At 40.5% G+C, this 10,877-nt stretch overlaps 3 protein-coding genes across 4 annotated transcripts; 2 read left to right on the forward strand and 1 right to left on the reverse strand.

Moving 5' to 3' along the window:
* Nucleotides 1-89: 89 nt before the first annotated feature.
* Nucleotides 90-1,656, reverse strand: LOC119898597 (transcription factor IIIA-like). The gene has a single exon (XM_038712745.1). It carries the CDS (start codon nt 1,536-1,538, stop codon nt 453-455), a length of 1,086 nt encoding a protein of 361 aa, XP_038568673.1. The 5' UTR covers nt 1,539-1,656; the 3' UTR covers nt 90-452.
* On the forward strand, nt 1,643-7,551 carry LOC119898596 (coiled-coil domain-containing protein 130 homolog). The gene is made up of 10 exons (XM_038712744.1): nt 1,643-1,731; nt 2,452-2,502; nt 2,600-2,653; nt 2,752-2,834; nt 3,568-3,623; nt 3,717-3,777; nt 3,916-4,058; nt 4,320-4,492; nt 4,888-5,026; nt 6,644-7,551. The coding sequence occupies exons 2-10, from the start codon at nt 2,500-2,502 to the stop codon at nt 7,153-7,155; spliced, it is 1,224 nt and encodes a 407-aa protein (XP_038568672.1). The 5' UTR covers nt 1,643-1,731; nt 2,452-2,499; the 3' UTR covers nt 7,156-7,551.
* A 1,053-nt stretch (nt 7,552-8,604) lies between these two features.
* On the forward strand, nt 8,605-10,408 carry LOC119898599 (A.superbus venom factor 1-like). Of its 2 annotated transcripts, XR_005443605.1 has the most exons (5): nt 8,605-8,759; nt 8,840-8,857; nt 8,957-8,991; nt 9,312-9,350; nt 9,893-10,408. XR_005443605.1 is itself a non-coding variant. In XM_038712746.1 (4 exons), exons 2-4 carry the CDS (start codon nt 8,984-8,986, stop codon nt 10,167-10,169), a joined length of 324 nt encoding a protein of 107 aa, XP_038568674.1. In that variant the 5' UTR covers nt 8,617-8,759; nt 8,840-8,983; the 3' UTR covers nt 10,170-10,408. The 2 variants fall into 2 exon arrangements, 1 of the variants encoding a protein (XP_038568674.1); XM_038712746.1 differs by having other exon boundaries at nt 8,617-8,759; nt 8,840-8,991.
* The last annotated feature ends 469 nt before the right edge of the window (nt 10,409-10,877 follow it).

A 10,877-nucleotide genomic window follows, 5' to 3' on the forward strand; every position in this document is an offset into this window, starting at 1 on the left:
ATTTAAACTGATAAAATGCATCATATCAAAACATGTTTTTTTACCCACATTAGGCCTAATGGACTAGAACAGAATATCCAGACACAAAATACATTCATCAAGGCATCCACAGGTTTAATTTAGACACAACAATGTCTTACTGCAATGTTTTATTTTACATTACATTTTACAAAAAAAACATTTACAACATAGACGGTTTATTTTCTTAAATTTATAATGGCACAAATATACTGGATTTATTGGCTCCAGAAAATCAACAAAAGTCCACCAGAAATAGTTTAAGTAGAGAGTATAACTGAAAATGATGCCAACAAGATTTGATTCCAAGAAAGTGGTGGACTAAATTTACACAACATAAAGAACTCCAACTACCGAGGTAGAAAAGATAATACATCATAAATGCTCTTTTCTAGTGCCGGCTGTCTTCAAAATGTTCATATGAATTCCTTTATTTAAGCCTTCATGGTCAGAGGTGTAGTTAGGGCATTAGTAAGTCCATGTGTGTCCACACCAGGGCTGCACAGCAAGGACGTGTCCTGCAGGAGGGACACCAACTCAACCGGACCAGGTGGATCAGTCTTTTGAGCAGACTCTCTAATGGATTCAGGTTCCCTGCGCTTTTTCCTGACCACTCTCTTTGTTTCGCTGTAACCACTTAACCTGGAAGCAAGAGATCTTTTGGGTCCAGGCTTCTTTAGCTTCTTTCTGTCAGGGTCATGGACAATGCTGTGGCGCTGGAGGCTCTGCCTCATGGCAAAGGTCTTCCTGCAGCCTGCGTGGGTACAGGCAAAGGGCCGCAGCTCCTCGTGGAAGGAGCTGATGTGGCTCTCCAGGTTGAAGGTTGTGGTAAATGATCTGTCACAGCCCTCCCGGGGGCACCTGAGGACCACCCGCATCTCAGAGTGGACCTGCTGATGCTGCTGCAGGAACCAGGAGTCCCTAAATACCTTGTTACACTGGTCACATTTCACAATGAGCCTGTGCTGCTCCTTCCTGTGCTTCAGGTAGTCCGTCCAGGTCTTTCCTATGAAGCTGCAGCCGTCCTCTGCACAGGGGTACCCTTTATGCACCTTCTCGTGTCGTTTCAGCTTGCTGGGGAAGGTGAATCGCATCTGGCAGCCTTCATAAGTGCACGGGTAAGGGGGCAGCTGGGTGTGCTGCTCACACATGTGGGACTTTAGCTGCTTGTTCTTCTTGAACTCGAGCGTGCAGCCTTCAAACTTGCAAACATACTTCTTTTGGTCTTGGGTGTGAACACGGCTGATGTGTCTGTTCCGGTTTGCGTTGGTGGTGAAGGCCTCCGTACAGCCATCCTCGGTGCAGTGAAAAGGCTTCACACCGCTGTGAGTGAGCTCATGTCGCGACAGGTGATAAGGGCTACAGAAGGACTTGCCGCAGCCATCGTGCTCACACGAGTACGGCTTGATCCCCGTGTGTTTACACAAGTGAACGTCCAGTTTCCACTGTTTGTTATAAGCCGCCGGACAGTCGGGAAACGAGCAGATGTAACGTTTCTGCGGTTCCGTTTTAGTTTTCATATCTGCGGTGTTAACATACGACAGCGAACACACGTTGAAAATATTTTCCCCTGGAGTCTGCTGCTCCGAGCACGTTTTCCGTCTTCACACCGGTATTACCCACAATCCTCTGCAACGTGACGCAACTTCCGAAACCTGAACGTTATGCTCTGGTGTTTAGCTGATGGTTGCTTGTGCAGCTACAAGAGCATTTGTAAGTATCTTTTATGTTTGTGCTGAAGAGTAAACATGACAGCAGCGCGTTTAAAATGAGTTTGTTTGCAGTTGTCATTTAGCTACATGTTTGCCATATTAACACGAAGAGGTCGCTGACGTTACATAGCTAATGCTAATGTTAGCTTGCTATTAGCTCCGATGCGTTGTCACACCAAACTCTATGCAAAATATGGCAGTTTAATAATTTCATATATCTTATAAAACAACGTAAGGGTTTACGGTCCACACACACACACCTCACTAACCTATCAGAAAAGAAGCGAAAGAAGGTCCCAGTATTTAGCCAAACAAAGTTGTTGTTGCTAACTTAACTGTTTCCACGGCGTTGTGTATAACTTAACGTTATAACTAACGTACGTTGTTTACACGTTTTTAACGTTAACTAACTAAGTAAATTTGTTGAAGGATTGCGTTTTTAAGTTTCTAAGAAGATAAAGTTATGTTTCTCTTGTGTTCTGTTAGCAAATTAAACAAGGTACTTAAGACAACAAAGTTAAGGGAAATCAGCCAACGTATCGTTAACCAAGGTGAATGTGAAAGAGCAGATAAAATAGAAACACCTACAACACCCTAACCTTAACCTTAGTTTTAGCTGGCTGGACTTAAACTGGCAACTAAGTGTATATAACTTTGTTTTTACATGTAACCAAAGAGCTTTACAGTATGATGTCAGTGACATTACTTTTTTTTTGTTCAGGTGAAAAAAGGGTGAATCCATTACTGGTGTGGAGATCCAGGTGTCACTATGGTAAGCAGTGATGTATATAATCGGTCTGTCAAGATACAGATAATAACATATGTTGTACTCTTTACTAACAAAGACCCCTGTACTGTTTACGTGACAGGGTGAAAGAAAAGGAACAAACAAGTACTACCCTCCAGATTTTGATCCGGCCAAGGTGTGTATGATCCCGCAGACCAGTATGTGTCACTGTTTTTAGTTCAGCTTTTGTGTGTGAATATACTGACTTACACTGCTGTCATTCTTTATCTTTAGCATGGATCCCTCAATGGCTATCATAACACCCACGCTCTGCGGGAGAGGGCCAGGAAACTGTCCCAGGGCATTCTCATTATCAGGTTAGTACACAGAAATAATTAATGATTATCATTTGCAATACAGGTACTGACATGTTATCGAACAGGTACATTTATTTCAACATATTTATTATCATATTTATTAGAGGGATGCAACTAACGACTATTTTGATAAACGATTAATCTCTCGATTATTGAAACGAATAATCGAAAAGTAGACCTTAGAAAGACAGAGATGGGAAGTAATGGAACTTGGTACTGAACACAATGACGCTATGTGTGTGTGTGTGTGTGTGTGTGTGTGTGTATATATATATATGTGTGTATATATAAGAAAGGAATAACTTAATGTATTACATTTGCCAAATTTACAAAAGGGGACCAATAATAATGATTTTGTAGTAGACAGTGTTTCACAAAGTATATAGTTTCCCCAAACTCAACAACTCACAAAACTCTGTGATTTTAGGTGTTAATACTATCACTTCACCCCGTTAAGCTGATGGTATCGCTACGGCCCGATGACGTCATGGACAAATCAATTATTAAATTTGTTGGCGACAAATTTAATAATCGATTTTTGTCGACTACGTCGATTAGTTGTTTCACCCCTAATATTTATACAAACAAATGACAGGCAGAAATGCTACAGTACATCTGTAAAGAAGATCTTAAAAAGAAAGAGATGGGAAGTAATGGAACTTTTAATCCCTGAATTGGTGTTTTTCATTGTTTTCAACAAACAAGTGTTTTAACTGACTGTTTGTTCATTAAGGTTTGAGATGCCCTACAACATCTGGTGTGATGGCTGCAAAAATCACATTGGCATGGGTAAGTTTGAAGAACAACTTTTAAGTAGGATCGGTCTCACAGTCTGATACAATGTCTTTTCATATCCATGACACAAATGTTCTGCATGTGCAGGGGTCCGCTACAATGCTGAGAAGAAGAAAGTGGGGAACTACTACACCACGCCAATCTACAGGTAAACACAGATGGACTGGGTTGACTGTTAATGTGAACTTTACATTCTAAGCTTGTGGTGCAGTTTATGATATCTCCTTAAACAACAGAAAATCATCATGGATCTCTGACCTCTAAAAGTTTTTGTCTACTCAACCAGGTTTAGGATGAAGTGCCATCTGTGTGTCAACTACATCGAGATGCAGACAGATCCAGCGACCTGCGATTATGTAATAGTATCTGGGGCAAACAGGAAGGAGGAACGCTGGGACATGGCTGAAAATGAACAGATACTCACCACAGGTAAAGGATACATGTTTGCTTTGTTTCTTGATGGTGTAATTTAGGCTGGAAATCAGCCCTGTGACCATTAAACGTAGGTTTTCCTTTTTGAACATGCAGTGTAAAGTGCACAGCCCATCACAAACTGAAAATTTGTCTTTATGGTCTCACAGCTATGAGGTTATAAAGAGTCTTCCAGATCTTTTTTTTTATAAAGGTGGAGATAATTGATTTTTCTTTTGTCTGTATGTTTTCTGTTTCTAATCAATTCAATCTGTACAGAGCGGACGGAGAAGGAGAAACTGGAGACAGATGCCATGTTTAAACTGGACCATGGTGGGAAAGACAAGGAGAAGTTTAAGAAGGCTCTGCCTTCTTTGTCAGAGATTCAAGACTACCAGTCCAGCTGGAAGGACGACTTTCAGCTCAACAGTACCCTCCGCAGGAAGTTCAGGGTAGGATAGTGCCCTGTTGTGTTGGTAACTGTTTTATTATCATTACATTCATCATCAGTTGTTTTCACTATCTTTCTCTGAAATGTGCCTTTGCATTGATAAATTGGCTAATTAAAGTTGTGTTAACCTGCAGTACCACAGTATTTTTTCCTAATGTGTATTGTTCTATAAAATCCACTACAATTATTGCATGCCTGTCGTTCTCACACATCATCCTATGTACATGGGAGTAAGTAGGTTTATGCAAAAACTACAATTTTAAAGATGACAAAATAATCACCAGAAAATGACTTCAAGCAGCACATGAAGCAGTAATTCCAGGTTCAGATTTCTTGACGTTATTTGAGATTGTATTGCACACTAAACTGACAGCGCTGATTTAATTTGCGGGGCAGACGGAGAAGAAAGTTCTGGCTGATCAAGAGGAGAAGGACAACACAGTCAGGATGAGGACCAACCTGTCCATACCATTGCTGCCAGAGAAGGAGGAGGACAAGAAACTGGCAGCACTGCTCACCTACCAGGCACCTGACTGTACGTAACAGATACAGGGTCTAAACTCACAAACACACTGTTCAAATACATGTGCGAACATCTATGCACCATCACCGTCTTTAAGAGAAATATGATGGCTGACATAAGCAGCTCTTTAAATTGAATTCTTCAAATGGGGCAGACCAGCTTATTCTTGTACATGTCAGGTTACATGCTGCAAGTTTTTCTAACTGGAAGGATTTTATAAAAATGCATATTCGGAAGACCCTTTTAGAACAAAATGTAGATGTAGTGTGTTATCTGGACCTGGAAACACATCATATTTTTGAGAAACTTCACATTTACAAACCCATCTGAACCCCATCCAGACAGCACACATGCACAAAGTCTGCACAATTTTTTATTTCTTTTTTTTAATTTCAGTCTATATAATTATATATATAATATAATAATTACTTCACTTGCATTGATGTAATGGAGATGTAAAACGCCCCTCAGTAAAAATGCAGTACATCTTACCGCAACACCAGACTACAGCTTCCAAAATGAACGTCAAGTTCAATCAACACGTTTTCTAGAAACAGAACATTTTTCAGGGCACTTCATTGTTTTTTGCTTGTATTTAGTTGTACATAATAAACTGGCAAAAGAATGTATTAGGACCACCAAAGTGTTTTTTTCTGACGCCAGCGTCTATTTTCAATTCATTCCAATGGGAGCGCCGCGTTTTTCCAAGCTGGTAAAAACGCCAGCAGCGTGATGAGGCGCTGAGTGTTTTTTTTCCGGTCGGCGAGAGTTGAAAAATGTTCAACTTTGGGGAAAAACGCTGCTCGTCACTTGTCACTTTTTACCCAGCGGTCCAATTACAGTGCAGAAGGGGCGGGACACACACCGCACCGAGCACATCCGATCTTGAACGAAACGATGTGCTACTCGCGGAGGTGTTTCCTCGCCCGCAAAATCTCATAAAATCCACGTACGGACCACAACCACAGTGTCTCGAAAAACCCCCCCACTGTGCCTTCAAAACGCACCCTAGGGCTCCCAGCTAGGCGTTTTCAGAAGAGCAGGTGGCGTTATCAGCTGGTAAAAAATGCTTTGGTGGACACGGGCCTTGTATTAATAAAAAAAAGCTGCTGCATCAAAATAAATAAAATAATTGTGATAGAAAATCATAGGAAACATTTGTCAAATTTTTACTATGGTGCAACAGTAAAGAGAAAAATGAAAATAACTGAAAAAAATACCCATGTTAAAGCTACAGTGTATGATTTGGCCAAAATATATAGCTGAGCCTTGTCATCAAACTGGTCTCCCTCAGTCTCATAGGCTGTGTTTGACCCTGGTCTGCACGGTTCCAGACCAGGTGCTGGTGCCCATTCTTGACTCAGCCAATAACATAATAGCTAACTGAGCTAAATAGCCAATGGCAGACACATTAGACCTCTTTAAGAAAGCCTATCTTGTCAAATCCTATATCCTCTTCACTACTTTTGCTTTTTCGCATGGCCAAACTTTTAAATTCTAATGACACCAAAAACATTCTCTTTTTGCAAATGTTAAGAACAGATTAAATATGTTTTTAATATATTTACTTTATTTGTATGTAAACAGAGCTTGAATTCTAATATTAACACGGCTTCCCTCCCTAATCAGCCTATGACGACAAGCAGCACAGCAAGCGGAAAGAGATCTCCTCTCGTTCGTGGTTCAACTCCACCTCAGCCACACCAGGAAGTGCAGCAGGCAGTCTGCTCCATAAGCTTGGCCTGCAGGGGAAAGAAGCAGCAGTGGCCAAAGCCCTGGGCTCCTCACACAGCCCCTTGATCCGCAAACGCACAGGAGGACTGGGAATTAAAACTGAACCCTGCGCCACCATCACTCGCAGGAAGTCATACCCTGAAATCAACACATGTGATGGAGAGATTTCAAAGGTCGCACAAAGAGAGGAAGCCCCAAGTATAGCCACTACAAAAGTGGGACAGGAGGTAACAGAGACAAATGACAGTGGCTTCAGGGAGGCGCTTGCCAAAACCACAGAGGAAGCAGATGAAGGACTAACGAAGGACTTTGGGAAGGAGAAGGAACAGTACAAAAGTTTGGGAGCCGTCACATCTCTGGTGGCAGACTACAGCGACTCAGATTCAGACCCTGGACAATGCGGCTGAATGATAATCATTTTGTAAGAGTTAAACACAAACTGAAAATGCTTGTGAGAGCTGCAGACATCTGCTTTAACATGTGTTGCCGTTCACTTGTGAAAACAGTGGTGTTAACTCGTCTATCTGGTCACAATGGAAATATTTTGTTTTCTAACACAAAATGTGTGAAATAAGATTTTAGTTTTAAGCTTGGCGGCCTGCGGAAATCATTGTCATGAATGTGTCATATGATGATCCAGTCTGTTCATAAGGACTAAGTGCAAATGCTGAAAACCCAGCTTAAAATGTTATTAGTTTTTTAGATTTCCACATATCTGTGGACTGATGACAACACTGTCAGACACCTTGTAAAAGTAAATGCAAAATACTGTGTAATACCATTAAAACTGTTATTTGAGTTGAGTTTGTTATCTGAACATTGTAAACTGTTGCAGCCTTTTGCTGTACCCCACCCTCAACCAGTGGTGAACATCATGTTTTTGACTCTGGTCAAGAATCAAAGAGCAAAGCTGCTAACCTACTTTCATTTAACATACACGAGACGGCAGAGAGTACATGTTGTCCACTAACAGTATCTCCTGTAAAGCAGAAACAATGCCACCTAAAAACATTTTGAGTAATGATTACAAAAATAAGTAAATCTAGTTTTCACCAAGAACCTTAATGTCCAGTGCAGTTCATAGTATTTTTCTTTTGTGAGTGATCTGAAAACTTCACTGCATGTTACAGACACTGCTTTAAGCTGGGTGTTTTTTGTGTTAAAGGTCATGCCTACCCACACAGGTTCAGTTGTTGTTACTGATTAGACCTCTGCTCTGTTGAAGTTGAGAAGCGCAATGCTCGAATTACATGTCACAAAACTCTATGTACTAATAAGAATGATTAGTTGTCCCACCGTAAGAAGTTGAACACCGCTAACGGCGAAGTGATAGAGATGCAAGTAAACCACAGTTGGAACACGCACACACAGTCCAGAGAGGAGTTCTAATCATGCAGAACAGTGTGTGTGATGTGGGTATTTAGGGGCTTTAACAACTTTCAGGACGCACACTTGAAATGGTCTTTACCTCAAATCGCTCAGGAATTAGTAAACCTGCTGCAGTGGCACTGTTGTATGGAAGATAAAGAATAGTTAAATCACAGGCAGCTAATGTAGCAGTGGCATTGCTCTTTAGAGGGCACTGTTGGGGATGAGGATGAAAGATGAAATGAAGAAAACTCGGAAGTGTATTTGTCCTTTCGGAGTCTTTTCGAAGTTTTTATATGTGTATCTGAAATAACATTTTTTTCCCATTTTAATGCTGATTCCTTATAGTTTGGGAACAGGTTGCATGTGAGAGCCTGCTGACCAGCAAACCTGGAGTCTGTTTTTTCAGTCCGGGCCTTATTATTGATCTGAAACCATGGCCCCTCTTCTTCCTGTTGACTGTACAGTGTCTGATGTGGTAGGAGGGGGGGCTTGGGGTCTGCTATAGAAGTTGACCATCTCGTCCTGTGGCCACAGTCCACTGAGGCTACCACTCAGTAAACATGAGTCAGTGGATGCTACAGGGCATTGTATTTTTCGTGCTTCTCTGCAACTGCGATGGACATACAGAAAGTAAAAGAAGGTAAGTTTTTGTTGACTGCTTACTTAGGACAATTTACACCTTTGAAGTTGTGTTTACTAATGAAGTTGTGTTATTTACAGGTTACGCTGGCGACACAGGTATGAGTGTGAGTGTGAGTGTGCGTGTACGCATAGAGATCATGTATGCGGTTGCAACCTTTGACAGCTTAAGTTGTTATTTCTGATTCTGCTCCCCAGATTTGTCTCAGCAGAAACATTCTTTGTATGCACGGGTAAGTTACCAAAGCTGGACTTAACGGATGAAAGAAATAAATACAGTTTAAAAATTTATTTTCTTATCATGTTGTAGAATGAATGATGGGATACACTGTGTTTGACACAAACAGTTTAAAAATGACAAATTCCTGCTTCTTTTGTTTTAAGTTAGTACAAGAGTGTCACTTCCTTTTCCCTTCTTGTTGTAATTTCCATATGTCGCCATAGCCCACTGAAACTAAATACCACCTGACTTTTAATGCTCTGCTTAAATTTGCAGGGTTGTGTCATGACGAATCTATCATGATGAAATTAATACTTGTCCTGTTTTTTGCAGCGCTGCAGACCCAGTGGTCTCAATTAGTTCTGCACCGAGGTACAGTTGTCAATAATACAACAGTCAAACAGAATAGTACTACTAACTGAGGACTGGGTTAAGTTTTACTCCAACCTAACCTCTGTTGTAACCTTCTGTAACCTTCTGACATCTTATCACTCATCAATTCTTTCTCTTTGCTTGCCCTTCACAAGCTTTGCAGTGTGCCTGTTATCTTTCAAAACAAAATGTTACACATTTAAGTATTGTTTGTTTTTAGTGGTAATAGTTGCACAGCAGCAGCTGTGGCCTAACAGTAGCAGCAGTATTCAGGGTCAGAGATAATGAGTCCAAGTTCCTCCTTCACCTGAAACATTTGGCCATGTTTCTATTGAATTAATTCAGTTAACTGTTTCAATATATTTTCTATTAATGTTATGTATCTAAATGCTGATTTAAAAGCCTTCACAACATTTCCAGGAATATAAATGTGATTGGGAAGTATTGACGTAGTCGATGTATCAGTAGTTAGTCAAGTAGTACTAACGACAATGAAAGTAGTAGTAGTACTTCATGCCTCAGGTTGTGGTGTTTTCCTGCAGGTTCACCCTTCTGGCTCCAGATCTGCTGAGGACAGACAGCCAGGAGAACATCTACCTACAGGCAGACGGTCTATCCAACCCCATCACTGTCTCCATCTCTATCCAGGACTTCAGTAAGACTGCCACACTCCTCCAGGACTCTGTCACACTCAATGTGGAAAATGGATACTACATTCTCAAATCCATACAGGTGACTCACCAGGGTCATAACTTAAGGTGCCTAGGTCTAGTTCAAAGAGACATGAGGGTGTTTTGGCAAAAACTTAATTTGTCTTAAATTAGGGTAGAAGGTAGATTCAAAGTTCATAGAAATGCATTTGTGTTGTCTTTGTAATATCACAACTATGGACCTAATCTGAGTGCTTGAAAATGAAAGGAAGTCTGCATTTTCTTCCAATTGTTTTTCCTCACTGTAAAAGTTATTTGATGTGTGTAACTGATAAGAAACGTTATCAGGTGAGGTTTATGCCTTTGAATTTTTGGATAAATAAAGGTAAATTTAGGCCAAAATCATTACTACTGTCTCATGGGAATGCCATTAGATGGATTTATTAGCTTTGCAATGCTGATACATTTTGAATTTAGCATTCAAATGCAACAACAAATAGAGTCAAACTTTGTACCACATACAGTGGGTACGGAAAGTATTCAGACCCCTTTAAATTTGTCACTCTTTGTTTCATTGCAGCCATTTTCCAAAAATCAAAAAAGTTCATTTTATTTCTCAGTAATGTACACTCAGCACCCCATCTTGACAGAAAAAAACAGAAATGTAGAAATTTTTGCAAATTTATTAAAAAAGAAAAACTGAAATATCACATGGTCATAAGTATTCAGACCCTTTGCCGTGACACTCATATTTAACTCAGGTGCTGTCTATTTCTTCTGATCATCCTTGAGATGGTTCTACACCTTCATTTGAGTCCAGCTGTGTTTGATTATACTGATTGGACTTGATTAGGAAAGGCAAGACACATGAAAGCCT

Source organism: Micropterus salmoides, unplaced genomic scaffold (assembly GCF_014851395.1).
Source record: "Micropterus salmoides isolate LMB-PRFRI ecotype aquatic unplaced genomic scaffold, ASM1485139v1 Ms_hic_scaffold_12, whole genome shotgun sequence".
NCBI lineage: Eukaryota > Metazoa > Chordata > Actinopteri > Centrarchiformes > Centrarchidae > Micropterus > Micropterus salmoides.